Genomic DNA, 23,281 nt, shown 5'->3' on the forward strand with positions numbered 1-23,281 from the left:
TCAAGTCAAGTCAAGTTTATTTGTCACATACACATACGAGATGTGCAGTGAAATGAAAGTGGCAATGCTCGCGGACCTTTGTGCAAAAGACAAACAACAAAACAACCAAACAAATTATAAACACAATCATAACACACATATTCTTTTACATAATAAATAGTGGAAGGAAAAACGTTCTGTAGAGTTAGTCCCTGGTGAGATAGACGTTTACAGTCCGAATTGCCTCTGGGAAGAAACTCCTTCTCAACCTCTCCGTTCTCACCGCATGGCAACAGAGGCGTTTGCCTGATCATAGCAGCTGGAACAGTCCGTTGCAGGGGTGGAAGGGGTCTCCCATGATTTTATTTGCTCTGGAGTTGCACCTCCTGTTGTATAGTTCCTGCAGGGGGGCAAGTGAAGTTCCCATAGTGCGTTCGGCCGAACGCACTACTCTCTGCAGAGCCTTCTTGTCCTTGGCAGAGCAATTCCCAAACCAGATGGTAATATTTCCGGACAAGATGCTTTCCACCGCCGCTGCGTAGAAGCACTGGAGGATCCTCGGAGACACTCTGAATTTCCTCAATTGCCTGAGGTGGTAAAGGCGCTGCCTTGCCTTACTCACGAGTGCTGAGGCGTGTGATGCCCATGTCATATCCTTGGAGATGTGGACTCCCAGATATTTAAAACAGTTCACCCTATCCACAGGATCCCCATTTATCCTCAATGGAGTGTACGTCCTCGGACGATGTGCCCTCCTAAAGTCCATGATCATGGTAAAGTAAAGTCCATAGAGAGACCAGAGGGCATGGATTTAAGGTGAGAGGAGCAACGTTTAAAGGAGATGTGCGGGGCAAGTTTCCTTGAGAGAGAGAGGGGGAGAGAGAGGGTTTAGAGAGAGGGGGGGAGAGAGAAGGAAGATAGAGAGAGAGAGAGAGGGAGAGGGAGGTGGGAGGAGAGAGAGAGAGAGGGGGGGAGAGAGAGGGGGGGAGGAGTAGAGGGAGAGAGGGAGAGAGGGAGGGGGGAGGGGAGAGGGGGGGGGAGGGGGAGAGAGGGGGAGGGAGGGAGAGAGAGGGAGGGGGAGAGAGAGAGAGAGAACGTTTCTGGTCACAACCGGTCAGCAGAATTCTGAAGGCGGCTCTTCCAGCTGAAACAGCCTCTCCCTTCGTCTCCACTCCTCCCCACACCCAGTGTCACACGGTCCCCACCTCTCCTCTCCCTTACAGTGCCACATTCTCCCCACACACATAATGCTGCACTCCCCCCCCTCTCCTCCCCCCTCCCACCACTCTGCCCCCACCCACCCCCACACCACTCTGCCCCCCCACCCCCCACACACATAATGCTGCACTCTCACCCCCACGCCCACTCTGGCTAAGGATGTGCATGCTTTCGCACTGAGGACAGACGACAACAGAACAGAAGTGAAGGCCGACCAGCGAACCAGACCCACCTCGACACTTTCCAAAGACGTTGAGAGCCTCAGTGGACCCCCCTTGGCAATCTGCGCGGGGGACTCGGTCTGCAGGTGAAACGACTCCTCCAGATCTCCACTCGCCTCGGCCTCCGAGTCAGGGGGCTCTGGCACAGAGCGCCGGCCGTATCGCTTCCCTCCCCTGACCAACCTCGGCTCAACCTCCTCTGGAATCGCTGAAAGGCACAAGCGTTTAATGGTTACATGTAGCTGCAACAGTGCAATGACATGCAAAAGTACACAAGCCATAGGAGTATCATTGGGTCATTCAGTCAAAGGCAACAAGGATTGGAGGTTATTTTTTGTCCACTACATAACCTGTGCATTAATTGTTGACGGCAGAGTTTGTATGCACCATCCCAAAACGGAAGGGATGTAGGAATCAGAAAGTAAGTAAGTTTATTGACCAAGTATTCACATACAAGGAATTTGCCTTGGTGCTCTGCCCACAAGTAACAACATGACATACAGTGATAGTTACGAATGACTCAGAAAACACTAAACATTAATAATAATAAAACATTAATGATAAAACACCATTGATCAAGCATGTGAACCAACAAAATACCAGATCAAAGGGAGGCTACAGATTTTTTGGCTGTTGAGTAGAGCAACTACTCGTGGATAAAAACTGTTTTTATGTCTGGCTGTGGCAGCTTTGACAATCTGGAGTCGCCTTCCAGAGGGAAGTGATTCAAAGAGTTTGTGGCCAGGTTGAGAGGGGTCAGAGATTATCTTACCCGCTCGCTTCCTGGCCCTTGCAGTGTACAGTTCATCAAGATTCAAGATTCAATTTAATTGTCATTTGGACCCCTTGAGGTCCAAACGAAATGCCGTTTCTGCAGCCATACATTACAAACAAATAGACCCAAGGCACAACATAATTTACATAAACATCCATCACATTATCTCTCCACTGCACTCTCCCCCCCCCGATGTCAGAGTCAAAGTCAAAGCCCCCGGCTGGCGATGGTGATTGTCCCGCGGCCATTAAAGCCACGCCGGGTGGTGCAAAGTCGCACACCGGGTCTTGGTGTTAGAGCGTGCGCTCGCAGAGTCCCGCGGCCATTCCAAGCCGCGCAGGGCGGTGATGTCAGGCCCCGCTCCAGGAGTTCTTCGACCCCGCAACTCGGGCGAGAGAAGTTGCCGTTGCGAGAGCCCTGAAAAGCGGTCTCCCTCCAGGGACCCGCGGGCTCCCGGTGCCGCCGTCCGCCAGACCCGCAGTTGCAGCCTCCGAATCTCCGGAGGTCGGGCCGCAGCAGCAGCAGCAGCGCTCCTCCACCGCTCCACCCGCTCTGGACTCGGCCAGCTCCGCGACGGTGAGGTGAGTCGTCGGCACCAGAGTCCCCGGTCTTCTCCTGTTGGAGGCCGCTCCTCGTTGCAGCCCCAACGACAACGGAGACCCGACAAAGAAAAGGTCGGGTCTCCCGTGCAGGGAGAGATTTAAAAGTTACCCCCTCCCTCCCACCCCCCCCACACACACACCCCAACAAAAAATAACAAAAACTACACAGAAACATACACAAAAAATAATAAAAACGCGGACGGGCTGCAGAGGCCGCTGCTGACGAGAGTCGCGCCGCCTACTTCAATGGAGGGAAGGTTGCAGTCAATAACCTTCTCTGCTGATCGGACGATTCGCTGCAGCCTCCAGGTGTCGTGCTTGGTGGCTGAGCCAAACCAGACCATGATGGAGAAGGTGAGAACAGACTCTACGATGGCCGTGGAGAATTGGACCATCATTGCCTGTGGCAGATTGTGCTTCCTCAGCTGCTGTAGGAAGTACATCCTCTGTTGTGCCTTTTTGACTGTGGAGTCGATGATAGCCCCCCATTTAAGGTCCTTGGAGATGATGGTTCCCAGGAACTTAAAAGACTCCACAGATGTGACTGTGATGTTGTTGATGGTGAGTGGGGGGGGAGGGGAGGGGGAGCTCTCCTAAAGTCTACAATCAATTCCACTGTCTTAAGAGCATTGTGCTCCAAGTTGTTGCGATGGCACCAGGACGCCACCTGTGACACTTCCTGTCTGTAGGCAGATTCCTCCCCATCCTGGATCAGTCCAATCAGGGTTGTGTCGTCCGCAAAATTGAGAAGCTTGACAGAGGAGTCAGTGGAGGTGCAGTCATTGGTGTAGAGAGAGTAGAGGAGAGGAGAGAGTACGCAGCCTTGCGGTGCTCCTATGCTGAGCGTTTGCGGGTCCGAGTTGTGCTTTCCCAGCCTCACATGCTGCTTCCTGTCTGTCAGGAAGCTGGTGATCCACCGACAGACGGGTTCAGGCACAGTCAACACAAGACAATGATTTTAGATTCTCCTGTTTGAACTCGAGATGGAGCCGGTGGTTCATACAGGTGCACAACCTTTTATCCGAAAGCCTTGGGACCAGACACTTTTCGTAATTCAGAATTTTCCGGCTTTCGGAATGGAAGATTTTTAGCGTAGTGGTAGAGTGCTCAGCTCATATCCGCAAGGTCGCGAGTTTGCGCCTCGATCCCGGCAGTTAATCAATCGCGAGTTTGAGTCTTCAATGTAGTTTTTTCTTGCAGAATAGGAGAGAATAGGGAGGGTTAGGCTGGGATCATTCTCTGCGAGATGATCTTAGTGCGGGAGACAAGTGTAGGAGAGGTGTACTGACTGTGTGGGCAGAACTTTGGAAGTGATTGCCCACCATTCTCAAAAGCCGCTGTGTCTCCCTGTCCCTCCAACTCCAGAGGAATCCGCTCCCCGATGGGCCGCTACGGCGACAAGTGGCAGTTCGCCCACAGCCCGAGCTGCGCCCCCTCATCCGCAACCCGGGTTCCTCTGGAGTTGGAGCGGGGCTGGGCTAGAGTTGTTGCTGGCTGTGAGTCTCTGGGATCTCCGTGCTTGCAGTGGGCCTGGGGGTCGGTGTCCCGATGAGGGGGCGCAACTCGGGCTGTGGGCGAACTGCCACTTGTCGCTGTAGCGGCCCATCGGGGAGCGGCTTCTGGTGGTCCTGACGTCTCTCAGCTCCTGTCCAGGGGGATGGCCGGAGACGTCAGGACCAACAAGAACCCGCTCCCCGATGCGCCGCTACAGCGACAAGTGGCAGTTCGCCCACAACTCGAGCTGCGCCCCCTCATCCGCAACCCGGGTTCCTCTGGAGTTGGAGCGGGGCTGGGCTAGAGTTGCTGCTGGCTGTGAGTCTATGGGATCTCCGTGCTTGCAGTCGGTGTCCCGTTGGTCCTGACGTCTCCGGTCATCCCCTAGAATGGAGCTGAGACTGGGAACTGTACCGCCCTTGCCCCCTCCCTCTGCAACTGCAAACAACCCCACAGTTCCCAGTCTCAGCTCCTGTACAGGGGGGGTGGCCGGAGACGTCACAGCCCGAGCTGCGCCCCCTCATCCGCAACCCCAAGACCAAGACGTACTTTGCACACCATTAGCTTCTGTCCCTACGGGGAGCGTGTTCCTCTGTAGTTGGAGCGGGGCTGGGCTGCTGCTGGCTGTGGGTCTCTGGGATCTCCGTGCTTGCAGTGGGCCTGGGGGTCGGTGTCCCGTTGGTCCTGACGTCTCCGGTGACTGGCACTGGCTCCGACGTGAAGACAGTGCAAAGCTCCCGCGCCGGTGCAATGGGCGGGGAGCTGGAGAGGGGAGGGAAGGGGTTACACACATGGCTGGGAAGCAGAGGGGTGTAGGTGGGGTGAAACTGAAGGGAGCGACAATTTGCTGCTGCCTGCCCGCTGAGTTTAAAAGTTCCCACGCAAGACTCACGATACACTGTGTATCGTGTCTACCGTGGGAACATTTTTAACTCAGCGGGCAGGCAGCAGCATATTGTCAATTATTAACCCTCCCACGCAATATACCCTCACCTTCTCTTTTATGAATGGGGATTTAGTTCCCCTTTCTTCGAGGACCGACCGGAGGTTCCGCTGTCACCTCTGCGGGCCGCCCTCGGTGAACGTCTTCAAGGACCTTTTTTCAAGGACCGAAAAAATGTCCGCTATTCAGAGCTTTTCGTTATTTGGAACTTCGGATAAAAGGTTGTGCACCTGTATCATCAAGTCCCTTATAATTGTTATGACAATAATTACAAGAGCATTTCCATGCCTAACGTGAAATAAAATTAGCCTCGGAAAAGCAACCAACGAAATCAAAGACTTGTCTCACCACGGTCATTCGTTCTTCTCCCGGCTCAGACTCAGGAACAGCTTCTTCCCCTCTGTTATCAGGCTTCTGAACGCCCCTTCCATAAGCTAGGGTCCTGTCCGATTCACCTCTACCCCATTGCCGTCATTGCCTCTGGAACTGATGCGCTACAATGCTGAGAACTATATTCTGTCCTCTGTCTGTACTTTCCCATTTGCTCTACCTATTGCACTTGAGTTTGTACTGATTGCATCTGTGTACGGTATATATGGTCTAGATTAGAAGATAGACACAAAATACTGAAGTAACTCAGCAGGTCAGGCAGCATCTCTGGAGAAAAAGGAATAGGTGACGTGTTGGGTCGAGACCCTTCTTCCTATTTGGATAGCATACAAAACAAAGGTTTTCACTGTACCTCAGTACATGTGACGATAATAAGTATAAACTAAATATATTGTTACCTTGAGGATTAATAAAAATGCTGCGCTGAAAGGAGTATTTACCTGGCTTGAAATAACTGCTGTCATCTTCGGAAGCGCTGAGATCGATGCCGGCAGATAAAACACCAACAAAACCTTCTTTAAACTCCTCAAAATTCACCTGTAGGTTTCAACAGCATCAGTTACTTTACAGGGAGAACAATCAATGCATGAAATCAGTTGTAGCCATTTCTTCCCTTCTCCCGACCGCACAATCTGGAATTCCCAACCCTATTCCGCTCTCCACACCCAGCCCTCCTGCCTCCCCATGTCCCTCCCGGCACTGTCCAAACGCCCTCCCCACACCCCTTCACCTTCCCCATGCCCCACACCCCTTCACTTTCCCCATGCCCCTCCCCCCTCCCCTCCCAATGCCCATTGCTCCCATCCCTCCCCCATGCCCATTTCCCACCTCCCCACCCCCTCCCCTCCCCCATCTGCTTGACAATTGCAAACGCCGCGTTATGTTTGGTGGCTCCATGAACCAAGTGACATTTTGCTTCATTGATCGGTTCTACATTAAATAACAACTTCTTCCCCTCCACTCTGACGCTTCTGAGTGGTCCTTCCATAAGCTAGGGTCTTGTCCGATTCACCTCTACCCCATTGCGGACATTGGACTTTGCCTCTGGAACTGATGTTCTACAATGCTGAGAATTATATTCTGTCCTCTGCATCTTACTCTTTACTGTACCTATTGTACTTGACTTAATTGTATTTATGAAGAGTGTTATCTGATCTGTGTGGATAGCATTGCAAAACAACGTTCTTCAATGTACCTCAGTACACGTGACAATAAAGCTAAACCCAGATTAATAGTTCAGTGGTTTATTTATTATCACCTGTACTAAGGTACGGTGCATTACTTTTTTTGCATACAGATCAACAAAACTATCACCTACTTGTCGCACAATCCCCCGAGGAGTACAGAATGTACAGAACAGCCCAATGAGTCCATGTACAAGAGTCGGCATCTTGGCACCATTTTACAGTCCCCGCTGCAGTGGGCCATAAAGTCCCGTTGAAGCCGTCACCTCCAGTCTGGTCGTCCCGCGAGCCATCGCCCCTCTCCGCGCACAGCTCTCTTCAACCCTTATTCCCCGGGGGCTCCACCCATAATCACAACACAATGAGGGGGAGTGGTAGTCGGGTTTTGTACAAAGCCACAGAGCGCACAGATTCCACGGGTTTGCACGTGGCTGGGACCTACCCTGGTGTGGGGGCTGCTGCCCAGGAGGGTCTGCAGCAGCACAGGGAGCTGGGTGTCCAGGTGTAGTCTCTGGCACAGGTCCGTCAGCCCGTCACGATCCAGGTATCCCAACCCTGTGCTGTCACACTGGCCAAACACCTGCCTCAGCTGACACACGTACTCCTTCTGTTCTGCGTCATCCATCCCATAGCCCCGGCCAGCTGGTAAAGAGCAGAAACAAGTGAAAATGCCAATTTCAGAAATTAAACCAAACACAGTGGCGCAGCGGTAGAGTTGCTGCCTCACAGCACCAGAGACCCAAGTTCGATCTTAACTACGAGCGCTGTCTGTACGGAGTTTGAACCTTCTCCCTGTTACAGCGTGGGTTTCTTCCAGCTGCTCCGGTATCCTCCCACACTACAAAGACGTACAAGTTTGTAAGTTAATTGGCTTTGGTAAAATTGTAAATTGTCCCTTGTGTGTGTAAGATAGTGTTAGTGTGCAGGGATCGCATGGACTCAGTGAAGGGCCTAGATCCGCATTGTATCTCTAAATTAAACTAATCTAATGAGATCGCTAATTCAATACACTGTACTTTAAAAAAAAGACACACAATGCTGGAGTAACTCAGCGGGCCAAGCATCATCTCTGGAACACGTGGATAGGTGATGTTTTGCGTCAGGATCGCACGCAATAAAAAAGCTTTTCACTGCACTTCAGTGCATGTGACAATAAACTAAACTAAACAATTTTAAAACAGATTAACAGCGAACATAGAATTCAGAGAACAAAGAGGGCAAGCAAAACGAGGTTATCAGAAAAGGAAATTCTTTGGAACATCTTGCTACATTCTGAACAAATTGGGAGATTTAAGCGTCATCCCAGTTGACAATTTTTCGAGAACCAAGAGTGTTTAATTGTCACATGTACCGACAACAGAACAATGAAAATCTCTCTTACTGCAGCTTTACATGGTCGTCAATGCAATAACACAGACAAAAATATTAATAATCAGCAATAAATTAATATCCACAACAGTAACCATATTCATGCAAAACTGAAGTCCATAGCACAACTGTGTCCGTAGTGAACACAGTCCATCGTAGATCATAATTGCTGAGGTTAGTGTTGTGCAGTGTTCAAGATGGTTGCTGGGAAGAAGCTGTTCTTGAGCCTGGACGTCATGGTTTTCAGGCTCCTGTACCTTCTTCCTGATTGTAGCAGCGAGATGAGAGCGTGGCCAGGGTGTTGTCGGTCTTGATGATGCTGTCTGACTTTTTCAGGCAGTGTCTCATGCCTCCTTAGGTTTCAATTTTAGTTTAGAGATACAGCATGGAAACAGGTCCACACCGACCATCGATCACCCGTTCAGACTTGTTCTGTTATTCCACTTTCTCATCCACCCAACTGCATAGTAGGGGCAATTTACAGAGACCAATTAACCAACAAACCTGCAATTCTATGGAATGTGGGAGGAAACCGGAGCACCCGGAGGAAACCCACGTGATTACAGGGTGAATGTGCAAACTCCACACAGACAGCACCTGAGATCAGCATTGAACCCGGGTCACCAGCGCTGTGGGACAGCTGCTCTACCCGCTGCGGACCCTGTAGATCTGTTCGATGGTGGGGAAAAGTTAAACCAAGATCCATTCAGCATGTTCTGATGGAAGACGGCAGCCATTGGCAGAAAGCAACCTCCCACAAACAGCAACGTGAGAAGTATCATTTGTCGATGAAAGCCGCCTGACCTGCTATTTGCAACAGTTTTAGTCCTCATTCCAATGGCAGCAAAACTGTTCAAGATATCCAGATATTTTCTCCGACTCCATGAAACACACTAACCCTCGATAATGTAACAGTGTAGTTTCTTTTCTGAAGATCAGAGTGTTTTGTAACGTTCTATATATTTGGAGCGGGTGAACCAAACACTTACATCGGCATCCACTGTCACGTCAGCCCAGAAATTGTTCTCACAGCCAGAACAGTGTTCAGCGCAAAGTGCAGCACCTTTCCTGATCTCAGGAGGTACAAAGACCAGCCTTTGACGTCAGTATTGCAGTTTTAAAAATTGCAGCCACCAATTTGCACACAGCTCCCACAAACAGCAATGTGGCTCTACCAGCGACATTGAACGAGGAAAAAAATAATGGACCTGGGCATTGGAAAATAACTCACTCCTGCAATTCAACAAGGTGGGATCTTTAATGTTTGCCCAAGGAGTCAACTTTGGCTTAAGTATCTTACATAATGGTGCCTTTATCTTCCATGAAACGTTATTCCCTTTATCCCGAATCTGTACACTGTGGACGGCTTGATTGTGACCATGTACACTCTTTTTTCTGACTGCATAGCACGCAACAGAAACGTTTTTCACTGTACGTCATTACACGTGGCAATAAACTGAACTTAAGCTGGAGATTCCAGGAAAGATTAATGAGGATGTTGCCAGGACTCAAGGACCCGAGCTATAGGGAGAGGTTGAGCAGCCGAGGACTTTATTCCGTGGAGCACAGAAGGCTGAGGGGTAATCTTATAGTGGCATATAAGATCATGAGGGGAATAAATAGGGTGATCGCACCGTCCTTTACCCAGGGGGAAATCCTATATCACTCTAAACCTTTCCTATCCATGCACCTGGCCAAATGTCTTTTAAATGTTGTTCTACTACCTGCTCCGACAACCTCCTCGGGCAGCTTGTTCCAGATACCTACCACCCTCTAGATGAAAATGTTGCCTCTCAGGTTCCTATTAAATCTTCCTACTCTCACCTCAAACCTATGTCCTCAGGTTCTTGATTCTGTAAAAGACTCTGTGCATTCACTCTATCTGTGTCCCTCGTGGTTTTATGCACCTCTATAAGATCACCCTTCAGCCTCCTGTGCTTCACGGAATAAAGTCCCAGCCTGCCCAACCGTTTCCTGTAGCTTAGGCCTTCGAGTCCTGGCAACATCCTCGTAAATCTTCTCTGCATTCTTTCCAGCTTACCAACGTCCTTCTGACAGCAGGGTGACTAAAACTGAACACAATACTCCAAATGCAGCCTCACTAACATCCCGTACAACTGTAACGTGCTGTCCCAGATTCTATACTCAATTTCCCATTATATTTGGAGACGCAAAGAACTGCAGATGCTCAAAGTGCTGGAGGAACTCAGGGAGTCAGGCATATCTGTTAAGGGGACAGATAATCTTTCGGGTCAGGACTGAAAAAGGGTCCTGACCTGAAACGTCACCTGTCCATTCCCTCCACAGATGCTGCCTGACCCACTGGGTTGCTCCAGCATTTTGTGTTCTGTTTCCTGACACACTTCTTGTCTGGCGTTTTATTTTCTATGAAAGGGCGAGCAGCAACTTGTACATTCCGGGCGAGACACTAAACTATTTCATCACTGAAGGTATAATTGAGATTAGCAAATCAAAGCAACCAGCAAAACAAAATTTGGACATTTCTAAATCTAAATTTAGAGCAAGATACCCTGCATGATTAGTTTAGTTTAATAATATAACATGGAAACAGGCCCTTCGGCCCAATAGCACTATCTGACACACACTTGGGACAATTTACATTTTAACCAAGCCAATCAGCCTACAATCTTGTAGGTCTTTGGACTGTGGGAGGAGACCAGAGCACCCGGAGAAAACCCACGTGGTCACAGGGAGAACGTTCAAACCATGCAGACAGCTCCCATAGTCAGGATCGAAGCCAACCTCCCTTCCATTTACATCATTTACACGCCTCAGCAGGGCCACCAGCATAATCAAGGACCAATCTCATACCCTACTCCCCTCTGCCATCAGATGTACAGAAATGTGCTAACGCATACTTCCAGATTTAGGGACAGTTTCTTCCCAGCTGTTATCAGGCAATTGAACCAACCAACGAGAGAATGTTCCTGACCTCCCATCTATCTCATTACAGGCATTCAAACTATCTTCAATCGGAGTTTACTGGATATTATCGTGCACTAAACATTATTGTCTTGTTCCATACACTGTGGAAAGCTTGAATGTAATCATGTATAGTTTTTTCGCTGACTGGATACCACGCAACAAAAAAACGAGACTTTTTAATGTACATGTGACAATAATAAACAAAGTTATACTAGTTCACAGTGCAACCAATAAAGAAAAATAAGCAATTGTATTAAATAAACTTTCTGTAATATGTAGATCAGAAATAATCATGATTTTGGGATATTGGTACTCTTTAAAAAAAAAGTTTTGTTCCTTAGAAGTTAGGTGCGTGAATGTAAACTTTACTCTTTGTAACAAAAGGGTCATTGAGAAATTGGAGAAAGGTAATTAACTTGAGGTATGTGGGCATGTCAGCACAGATACACCGAGACAGTGTCAAAATAAATATCTTGCAATACTTGGTAATGTGGCACTTTATTTAACAGAAAAAGACACAAAGTGCTGGAGTAACTCAACTCAGTCTGAAGAAGGGTCCCCTCCAGAAACATCACCTATCCATGTTCTCCAGAGATGCTGCCTGACCCGCTGAGTTGCTCCAGCATATTGTGTCTTTCAGTAAACCAGCATCTGCATTTTCTTGTGTCTACTTTATTTAACAATACGTTGATCACTTACAGATCAACACAAAGTTGCTAAAACCACAAGCACAAACAGTTCTGCAAGTGCATGCGAGCTGATAAGTTTTTTTTCCCTAAAGTACAAAACACAAAATGCTGGAGGAACTCAGCAGATCCGGCAGCATCTGTGGAGGGAATGGACAGATGATCTACTAGCACCTCCAGCATTTGTCAATGGCCTGTCCATTCCCCCCACAGATGCTGCCTGACCCACTCAGTTCCTCCAGCACTTTGTGTTTTGTGCAGGGCTCTGGTGTCTGCAGTTTCTTGTGTCTCATTTATTCCTAACTGTATCAGTAAGTTTCCCCTTGCCTTGCGATTGCTTGAAAGAACTGCATCATTTATCAAAGATCTTAACTATTTTGGTGGTAGAAAATGTCAATGATTTCTGTTGCAAGAATTTCAAAAATGTAGTAGTTGTACTAACGAGATGGAGTGTCAGACCCACACAGAGAGGCAGCATTAGTTCAGTACATAAGTTCATAAGTCATAAGAGCAGTATATGGCCATTCAGCCCATCGAGTCTACTCTGCCATTCAATCATAGCTGCTCTAACTTCCCCTCTCAACTCCATTCTCCTGCCTTCTCTCCGTAACCCTGAATACGCGCACTAATCTAGAATATCAAAACCATTACTACCATAACATCTCATGTCAATCAGTCCATCACACAGACCAGTCTCCTCACCATTGCAGATGTAGCAATATATACACACACACACACACACATATAGGGGACAACCCTTACCCACCATGAACCTTCTGAATTTTGAAGTTGGCGATATGCAGTACTCTGCATATCGCCAACTTGGGACAATTTTACTATTTTTAAAATATTTATCAAGTCAATTAATCAACAAACCTGTACGTCTTTGGAGTGTGGGAGGAAACCGAAGATCATGGAGAAAACCCAAGCAGGTCACGGGGAGAACGTGCAAACTCCATACAGACAGCACCCGTAGTCGGGATTGAACCCGGGTCTCTGCCGGTGCATTTTGCTGTAAGGCAGCAACCCTACCGCTGTGCCACCGTGACCGTTAAGCGTAGGGTGTTTGGGGGGGGGGGTTTAGATCATGGGGTGGGGTGGGGTTAGAATGAGGGATGGAGGTTGTGAGCTAGGGGTGGTGTGGTGAGAATGCGGGGGGGGGGGGGGGGGGTGAGAGTGGTGGGTGAGAGTGGGGGTAGAGAATGGGGGGGTTAGAGTGGAAGGGTTAGAGAGGGGGGGAGAGAGTGAGGGGGTTAGAGAGGGGGGTGAGAGTGAGGAGATGAGAGTGAGGGTGTAATGGAGGGGTTGGAGTGGGAGATGACAGTGAGAGTGGGGGTAGAGAATGGGGGGGTAGAGGGGGAAGGGGGGGGAGTGGGGGGGGGGTTGAGAGTGAGAGGGGGTAAGAGGGGTGAGAGTGGGGGAGTGAGAGTGGGGGGGGTGAGAGTGGGGGGGGTGAGAGTGGGGGAGGTGGTGGGGGGGGGGGGAGGGGGGGGTGAGAGTGGGGGGGGTGAGAGTGGGGGGGTGAGGGGTGGGGGGGGGTGAGAGTGGGGGGGGTGAGAGTGGGGGGGTGAGAGTGGGGGGGTGAGAGTGGGGGGGTGGGGTGGGGGGGGGGGCTGAGAGTGGGGGGGTGAGAGTGGGGGGGGATGGTAACAGAGTTGGAGAGGGGGGTGACACATGGTAACATGAGAGCCGGCGCCAGGGGGGAGCGGTTCCCGCGGCGTGGCGTTTCACCATGGGAACGGGCCACAGATCACCCACGGACTGTTCAGCGGCTCCTTTATCGGGAGCGGACAGCGGGCTTTAACATCATCATAACAATACGGATTATAATCACCTCTTTTCCTCCCACTTCACTCGTCAGGACCCGCTCTCTGCTTCATGTCCCCGGTCTGTGTCCCGGTGACCGCTCCCGGTGCGGGTTCCCGCGCTCCGCTGTATCCAGGCAGCGTGTAGCGAGGCGCCGCTTTGTTACAGTGTAGCGACCCGGGCGGCCAACTCTCCCCGCCTCCTGCGAATCTTCTCCTCCCTCCCTCCCCCTGTTACCTCTCTTTCCCTCCCCTGTGAACCCTCCTCTCCTCTCCCGTCGCTCTGATGATCTGTTCTACTAGCGGCAGCGTTGCTCCATCCTACCTGCCCGCCCTCCCTCCCCTGAGGCCACTCCTGTCAGCGCGGAGGAACAGCCTGGGCAAACTTCCTTCACACCTAACGGGTAGAATTATTCGTTTTATTTGTGTTTGGTTTCCATGACCAAGTTTTTTTAATTGAGACATGGAATCAGGGTCCTGTCTGTAATTATTAATTAGTTAGGTTTAGGTTTATAATTATTGTCACTTGTTCTAAGGTACAGTGAAAAGCTTTGCTATCCAAAACAGATCAGATATTCCATTCCAGCATCTGCAGTTGCTTGCATCTCCGTCTTTTCCATCTGTTATAGTACCTGCCTCAACTACCTCCTCTGGCAGCTCGTTCGTTCCCATTAATCCGTGCAGAAAAAGTTTCCCCTCCGGTTCCTATTAAATCTTTCCCCTCTCACCTTAAACCTATGTCCACTGGTTCTTGATTCCCCTACTCTCTGTAAAATACTCTGTGCAATCACCCTATGTGTTCCCCTTGTAATTTTATACACCACTACAAGATCACCTCATTGTAGAGCATCAATCAGTTCCACAGACTAAGACAGACCAACATCCACAAACCTGTCTATACTGAAGGGACGACGGTGGAGAGAGTGAAAAGCTTCAAATTCCCGGGCGTACATATTTCTGAAGATCTTTCCTGGACTCAGCACACTGATGCAATTATAAAGATGCCTCTACTTCCTGAGAAAACTGCAGAGATTTGGTATGTCAAAGAGGACTCTCTTGAACTTCTACATGTGTACAGTAGAGATCGTATTGACTAGTTGCATCACGGTTTGGTTCGGCAACTTGAACGTCCAGGAGCGAAGTTGACTTGGGGGCATCGGTTTTGTCTTTGGGACTATTATTGTTTGTTTGTTTTCAATGTATGTACGTGTGTGTGTGTGTTTATACACACACACACACAAATTGTTTTCTCATTTATTGTTTACAGAGTATAATGTTTACATATTCTGTTGTGCTGCTGCTAGTAAGAATTTCATTGTTCTACCTGTGACATTTCATAATAAAACACTCTTAACTCTCTTGAAGATAGACACAAAATGCTGGAGTAGCTCAGTGGGACAGGCAGCACCTCTGGAGAGGAGGAATGACCCGTTTCGGGTCATAGAGTGATACAGGGCGGAAACAGGCCTTTCGCCCCAACTTGCCTACCCCAGCCAACATGTCCCAGCTACACTAGTAGATATAGATTGCCATTTATTGTCACATATCATGTAAAAAACACTGCTCTTAACTCTCTTGATAGATAGACACAAAATGCAAGGAACAGAAAAAAAAAACAGAAAACAGAAGGGAGTGGGACATGTAGGTGCCCCGGCGGCGCTCTGCATACACCTCTGGAGAGGAGGAATGACCCGTTTCGGTAATAGAGTGATACAGGGCGGAAACAGGCCTTTCGACCCAACTTGCCTACCCCAGCCAACATGTCCCAGCTACACTAGTCCCACCTGCCTGCGTTTGGTCCATACCATATCCCTCCAAACCTGTCCTATCTAAAGGTTCAAAGATATGTTTATTGTTACATGTACCAATTAAGGTACAGTGAAACTCGAATTACCATACAGCCATACTAATAAAAAGCAACAAGACACACAATTACATTAAAGTTAACATCAACATCCACTACAGCGGATTCCCCACATTCTTCACTGTGATAGAAGGCACTAAAGTCTAATCTTCTTCCTCTTTATTCTCCCGCGGTCAGGGCAGTCGAACCATCTGCAGTCGGGGCAATCTAAGCTCCCGTAGCCAGCGATCGAAGCCCCCAAGTCAGGGCGGCCAAAGCTCCTGCAGCTTGGAGCTACCGTAGTCAGTTCCTAACCAGGGCCCGTGAACTCCACAATGTTAAAGTCCGCAGGCTCCCGCGGTTGAAGCTCCAAGGTCGATCCCCGATAGGGATTGCCAGCTTCATGATGTTAAGTCCGCAGGCTCCCGAGGTTGGAGCTCCCGAAGTCGGTCTCCAGCAAGAGGCCGCCAACTCCACGATGTTGCCCACAGTGCAGATAGCGATACGATACGGAAAAAAATTGCATCTCCGTGGAGGTAAGAGATTTTTAAACGTTTCCCACAACCCCCGACCCCACATAATACAAGCTAAAGAACACTAACACATACATTTAACACATACTAAAAAACAACATAGAAAGAAGGGATGAGGCAGACTGTTGGCGAGGCGGCCATTGCGGGCGTCACCCAGTGGTCTGTTGTACCCATCCAACCTCAACTACCTCCTCTGGCAGCTTGTTTGGTACACCTCCCACCCTTTGTGTGAAAAGTTACCCCTAAGGTTCCTATTAAATCTTTTCCTCCACACCTTAAACCTATGTTTACTGGTCCTCGATTCGTCTACTCTGGGCAAGAGACTGTGCATCTATCTGATCTATTCCTCTCATGATTTTATATACCTCTAGAAGAACACCCCTCATCCTCCTGTGCTCCAGGGAATAGAGTCCACGTGTGCAAAATTAGAGCACATGGTATTGGGGGTAGGGTATTGACATGGATAGAGAACTGGTTGGCAGGAAGCAAAGAGTAGGAATTAACGGTCCTTTTCAGAATGGCAAGCAGTGACTAGTGGGATGCCGCAAGGCCCCCACCCCTCATTCTTTACCCCCCTTTCATATAACGTTTAAAAGTCTGATCTTGGATGTTTACTTGTGGGTTTGCTGGCTTGCACTTTTTCTTTCACTCACATCTCCTTGAAAACCCGACGCGGTAACGGTGAAATTTTTACATATTCCGGTAGATTTATCTCATGATTTTAAAAGTCCTCTCATCTGAAATTTGATTCATTATTTCCCGAGTTTTATACTCACCGATCTGACATCGACTTGGAGGGGGGAGAGGGGAGGTGGAGGGAAGGGGGGAGAGGAAGCGGAGGGGGGGTGGAGAGGGGGGGGAGGAGTCAAACCAGGAGGAGTCAAACGCAAACCAGTCCTCCCCTGTGACACCACGCCCCCCCCCCCCCCAACCCCTCAATCTCTACCCCTCTCCCTCTCTAGCCGTACCTGCGCAGTTGGGGATTATGCGTAAGTGGATATGGTGGGGGATGGGGTAAAAAGAGCGAAATAATAATATTTATATAATATCAAGGGGGGGGGGGGTTAATGTGTGTGTGTGTGTGAGACTCCAAAGGCCGCCCCCCCACCTCGCAACAGCACATTGAGGGGACAAAACCCAACGGGTCCCCCTTGGTCTAGTATATATCAACGATTTAGACGAGGAAATTAAATATAACATCTCTAAGTTTGCGGATTACATAAAGCTGGGAAGCAGTGTGAGCTGCGAGGTGGTAGCTATGAGGATGCAGGGTGACTTGGATAGGTTGGGTGAGTGGGCAGAAGCAGGGCAGATGCAGTATAATGTGGATAAAGTGAGGTTATTCACTTTGGTGGCAAGAACAAGAAGGCAGATGATTATCTGAATGGTGTCAGATTAGGAGAAGGGGAGGTGCAATGAGACCCGGGTGTGCTTGTTCATCAGTCACTGAAAGTAAGCATGCAGGTACAGCAGGTAGTGAAGAAAGGCAATGGCATGTGGGCCTTCATTGCGAGAGAATTTGAGGTTAGAAGTAAGGAGGTCATACTGCAGTGAGACCGCATCGGGTGTATTGTGAGCAATTTTGATATCATAATTTGTGGAAGGACATTATTGCTATTGAGGTTCACCAGGTTAATTCCCAGGATGGTGGGACTGACGTACGATGAAAGAAAGGGCCCACTGGGCTTGTATTCACTGGAATTTAGAAGGTTGAGAGGGTATCTTATTGAAACATATAAAATTCTTAGAGGATCGGACAGGGTTGATGGAGGAAAAATGTTCCCGATGTTCAGGGATTCCAGAACCAGGGGTCACAGTTTAAGAATAAGGGGTAGGCCATTTTGGACTGAGATGTGGAAAAACGTTTTCACCCCAAAAGTTGTGATTCTGTAGAATTCTCTGCCACAGAAGGCAGTGGAGGAGAATTCACTGGATGTTTTCAAGAGAGATATAGCTCTTGGGGCTAAGGTATTAAAGGGACAAGGGAAAAAGGCAGGAACGGGGTACTGATTTTGGACGATCAGCCACGATCATATTGAATGGCGGTGCTGACTCGAAGGGCCAAAAGGCCTACTCCTGCACCTATTTTCTATGGTTCTAAGCATATTCCTAGAGCGGATCTCGAAGGGAATCTACGTCTAGAAGGGTTCCCTAGAAGGGTCTCGACCCGAAACGTCACCCATTCCTTCTCTCTTACCTGTCCCGCTGTGTTACTCCAGTATTATGTGTCTATCAAGAGAGTCAAGTGAGAAAGGAACTGCAGATGTTGGTTTAAACCAAAGGTAGACACAAAATGCTGGAGTAACTCAGCGGGACAGGCAGCCTCTCCGGAAAGAAGGAACAGGTGACATTTCGGATCGAAACCCTTCTTGATCTGGACATATTGCAATCTTCCCACCTCAAGTTGCGATGCTTTAGAAATAATGCTCTTTCCTCTTGGTTATAAAAAATAACTATTCTTGCTTGCATTCTTCTTAATGCTGCCGTGCTGTCAATATTTTGCAGTATTTCGTGTTCCCTCTGAGTCAAGCGAATCTATAGACGAAAATCCCATCACCTGTCCACAACCACGTGCCCCTGTCCCTGTCAATCAGCCTTAGGACCGCCCTGCGATGACGCCAACACGCCGAGCACGTCCGGTCCCCTTGGTCACGTGATCACGCTTGCCTCGGGAGGTTGTGTCCAAGTTGCGGGGAGGTTTACAATGTTTCTTATTTAATGTCCCTTGTCTAGTCTGAAATAAAGTTCATCATTGGATCAGAAGAAATATAATTGTGTGTGTTATATGATTATATACATTTATATCACATTCATGTATGTGTGTTTATAAACATTTTATTCTTTAACAAGAATTAACAGAATTATGAACTAACAGAATTATGAATCTAACCCTATATCACGCACAAAAACTTCCCCCGCAATGTCAATTACCCTGCGAGTCGGGTCGGTTCCGGTTACTACAAAATCAACTCAAACACTGCTTGTGAGCCATTAAAAAATAAATGATTTAAAAACATTAAAAAAGACAATTACCAGAGTCAAATTTTATTCTTGACAAGAAGTATGAACTGACAGAATTATGAATCTAACCCTATAATCACACACACAAACTGTTACCCCGCAACATTGATTACACTGCGAGTCGGGTCGGGTCAGGTAGGCTCAGGGTTACTAAAATGGGCGGGGAAAAATGCCCAGGATCCCCTCCATAGCGTACTACACGTCAGCCCATTGTATTTAGCAGGAGTGGCCCATCTTGCTCCGCTCTAAGATGTTTGGTTGTGTCGGCTGCACGCAATGTATGTGTCCGGACGCATGCGCGGTGTGGGCCCGGGAGGCCAGTGCCGGCTCGCTGCGCATGCGTGTCGCGGTGGCTGGCTGATCTCAGCGCATGCGCATTGCGAGGCTGGTGGAGAGCGATGGCGGGCGTGGGGAGGAAGCGCGTCCTGAAGGAGGAGGACATCTCCAAGGTGGAGTTCGAGACCAGCGAGGAGGTGGACGTCACCCCCACCTTCGACACCATGGGGTTGCGGGAAGACCTGCTGCGGGGCATCTACGCCTACGGTGAGTGCGGCCGCGCCGGCCGGGGTCTGGGCCTGGGCTGTAGGCCGCTGTCGCAGCGCATCGTGCCGGGATCTCGGCTCCGGGGACCGGCGCCTCGCCGGGGGGGCTCGAACCTCGGCTCAGGGTCCCGGGGGCTTCAGCTCTGGACCAGGCCCTCGTGGGGAGCCTCGGACCCCGGGCCACTGTCTCTTGATGCTGGGGTCTACATTGCTGGGCAGCCCCCGGTCCACGCACTGAATTATCGTTGGTGTCGGCTCAGTGGTATGAGATCAGGAACCTTTAATGTTTCAATGGTTCATTACCGACGTGCAGTGAAATTGTATTTTTTTGGGCACAGTTCAGTAAAGTATTGCTTCACCCAACCACAATCCCCGATTGGTACAAAACAATGACATTCTTACTTGCCAAAGTTTAATGGGCGATCCCGCTGAGTTACTCCAGATTGCGTCCATCTTCGGTTTAAACCGGCATCTGCAGTTCCTTCGTACATACTGTAAACACAATAACATGTGGATAAATATACAACAGTCAAGAATACAATGAAACATAGAAAATAGGTGCAGGAGTAGGCCATTCGGCCCTTCGAGCCTGCACCGCCATTCAATATGATCATGGCTGATCATCCAACTCCGTATCCTGTACCTGCCTTCTCTCCATACCCCCTGATCCCTTTAGCCACAAGGGCCACATCTAACTCCCTCTTAAATATAGCCAATGAACTGGCCTCAACTACCTTCTGTGGCAGAGAATTCCAGAGATTCGCCACTCTCTATGTGAAAAATTAATCAATAATACTAGGGAACCATAACAATTCAAAACTGGAGTCAGTAGTGAAACCAAAGACACAGTCCATGGTGTAGGGGGGTTGCACGTAAGGTCACTGGGTCATAGGGCTTGACGCACAGAGCCGCTCAATCCATCTGGAAGACATCCATAACTTCCGGTATATGTTATTAATGCTAGAAACGGGTACTCTACTACAGGTTAAAAACTGCCAAAATGTTGAATTTTTGCGCTGAAAAAAAATGTGGAAGTTGGGGTAAGTGTGAGAGACATGTACACAACTTCAGAATTCCAAAAGTGAAGCAAAATGAAGGTAAAGAGAAGCGAGAGCTGAAGGAACAAAAACAGCGAAAGTGCTTGGCGAACATTGGATATCGGAATTCCCAAATCGAAATATTGGGAATTATCGCGTTTGCTCACTGCATTGCATCAACAGTCAGGCATTATTTGTGGTTTTTCTTGATTCCTTTGGTATCTAAAAAGTCTCAGAAGTGATAAATCTGGCTGTAAGTTTTGCTTCAGAGGCATTTTCATTTTGTATGTAAAAACCCAGTTGAGAACCATGGGCGATTTTAAATTTTACATCCAGATTTTTAGATGCCAAAGGAATCAAAGCAAACGGCCAATGTTTGCCAAGCACTCTGGCTGCTGTTGTCCCTTCAGCTCTCGCTTATATCTACCGTCATTTCTCCTCACTTTTGGAATTCTGAAGTAGGCTAAATGTCTCTCGCGCTTATCCCGATTTCCATAAAAATTTACAGCACAAAAATTGACAGTTTCGGCGGGTTTTAACGGGCCCGATACGCTGGAAACAATGGTCAGTGCTTACCTGCAGTTCATCGCGTGTACTCCACTTGGAGTAGCGTAGCAACAGCACGGGTCATGGGTCGTGACCCGACTGCCGTGAAACCTCCCTATATCATAGCTGCTGAGGTTAGTTTTGAGCAGCGTTCAAGAGCTAGATGGTTGCTGGGAAGAAGCTGATCTTGAACCTGGTGGTCATGGTTTTCAGTCATACAGCACAGAAACAGACCCCTCAGTTCAACTTGTCCATGCTAGCCAAGGTGCCCTTTCTTCACTAGTTCCACCTGCTAGTGTTTGACGCATACCCCTCAATTCTCCTACCCGTGGAAAACAAACATAGACTGTTTCATCGAACACTTGCGATCGATATGCTGCTGGATTTCCAGGTTGCTAACCAAAGAGGTATTTCCCTTCTCGTTCCTACACCGACCTTGCTGTCCTGGGCCTCCTTATTTGCCCCAGTAAAGCCACACATAAACTGGGGGACAGCACCTCTTTCCACTTGGATAGCATACGACCCAATAGTATGAATATTGAATTCTCCAATTTCAAGTAGTGAAGATGGTTGTGAAAGATTGCAGCAGGATCCGGATCGAATGGCCATGTGGGCTGAGGAATGGTTGATGGAATTTATAGTGATGCAAACCCGCTAACGGCGCTCTCAATACAAACCCTCCCGCACTGCCTCGGCCGCTATCAGGGCGGGCGGGAGGAGGAGAGATGGAGCCTCCTAGTATCTCTAGTTTCCTCACCCCGCACCTAGTATCTTTCCCACGCAATACAGCCGTCACCACCGACACAAAACGTCGCGTTCCTTTTCTCCAGAGATGCTGCCTGACCCGCGGAGTTATTCCAGTTTTTTGTGTCTGTCTTCGGTACAAACCAGTATCTGGTTGCCAAGCCGGGCAAAATGACTCGGTGTTTAGGTTGCCCGGCGGCGCTTTGAATGGTCAGTGGCACCCGGGCTACCATTAATTTCGAGCCCTGTTTACAGAGTACTATGTTTACATATTCTGTTGTGCTGCTGCAAGTAAGGATTTCATTGTTCTAACTGGGATGTGAGAGAATAAAACACTCTTGACTCTTGACTCGTCACTAATGTGTGGGATAGAACCAGTGTACGGGTGATCGATGGTCGGCATGGACTCGGTGGGCCGAAGGGCCTGTTTCCAAGCTGTATCTTTAAACTAAACTAAAACACTAGAGGAAATCTAAAGAAGGGTCTCTACCCGAAACGTCACCCAATTTCATCTATCCAGAGATGCTGGCTGCTCCATGGAGTTCCCCCGCACAACTAAAGCATGGAATAGTCTTCACCCTACCATAATTATCCAAGCAGAGACAATTAAATTTAAGGTAGCTCTTTTTTCCCCAAAATCCTTTTTTGCTTAAGTCAAGAGAGTTTTCTTGTCATGTGTCCCAGGTAGGACAATGATATTCTTGCTTGCTGCAGCACAACAGAATATGTAAATATAATACAGAACGGGAGATAAAAGTTCAGTGCGTCTATATTACCATAGACCCTATATATACACAATAAATAAACAGATAAAGTGCAATAGGCTGTTATTTTCAGAGTTTGGTGGTAGAGGGTCCACTCCAGTTTAAATTCCATTTGGAATATGTTTGGAGGACCAGGAAACCAAGAAGCAAGAGTTACTCCAGGGAGTTATTCCAGCTCCAGGGGGTGATTCTGTGTTAGTTTTCAGTGGTCGTGGCGAGGTGGCGACCGGACAGCAATGGTGGCCAGATCTCCCACAATGCAAAGGGAGGGAGAAAGTGCCCGGCGCCGACCAGTTGCCGTGGCAGTGCGCATGTGCAGGGCGGCCGATAATGTGCTGGCCGTGGTTGTGCGCGTGCAGGGGGGGGGTGTGCAGGCCGTGGCAATGCACATGTGCAAGGCGTCCGGCTGTGCCAGCGGATGAGGAGCGGGCGGAGATCGGAGAACCGGCGGCCCGAACATGGATACGGATGGCGGAGAGTGACAGAGATAGAGAGGGGGGCCCGCTCAGAGTTGAACGATAGGTGTCTCGGGTGCGTGCCAAGCCGGGCAAAATGGCACGGCTTTTAGGTTGCCCACCGGGACTTTAGGTGGCCGTTGGCACCCGGGCAACCGTTAATTTCGATCCCTGTAGATGCCCAG

At 49.0% G+C, this 23,281-nt stretch overlaps 2 protein-coding genes across 2 annotated transcripts in view; one reads left to right on the forward strand and one right to left on the reverse strand.

Annotated features, from left to right (window-relative positions):
• Positions 1-13,816, reverse strand: part of ninl (ninein-like) — a 60,938-nt gene extending 47,122 nt beyond the window's left edge. The window contains exons 1-4 of the mRNA XM_055639331.1: positions 13,641-13,816; positions 7,249-7,448; positions 6,063-6,159; positions 1,430-1,626 (exon numbers count right to left, since the gene is read on the reverse strand). Coding sequence (XP_055495306.1) covers positions 1,430-1,626; positions 6,063-6,159; positions 7,249-7,431 — 477 coding nt within the window. The 5' untranslated portion in view covers positions 7,432-7,448; positions 13,641-13,816. The remainder of the gene's footprint in view (positions 1-1,429; positions 1,627-6,062; positions 6,160-7,248; positions 7,449-13,640) is intronic.
• eif4a3 (eukaryotic translation initiation factor 4A3) overlaps positions 1-23,281 on the forward strand; it is a 165,823-nt gene that overhangs the window by 127,811 nt on the left and 14,731 nt on the right. The window contains exon 2 of the mRNA XM_055639332.1: positions 19,387-19,551. Coding sequence (XP_055495307.1) covers positions 19,387-19,551 — 165 coding nt within the window. The remainder of the gene's footprint in view (positions 1-19,386; positions 19,552-23,281) is intronic.

Source organism: Leucoraja erinacea, chromosome 8 (genome assembly GCF_028641065.1).
Source record: "Leucoraja erinacea ecotype New England chromosome 8, Leri_hhj_1, whole genome shotgun sequence".
Lineage (NCBI taxonomy): Eukaryota > Metazoa > Chordata > Chondrichthyes > Rajiformes > Rajidae > Leucoraja > Leucoraja erinaceus.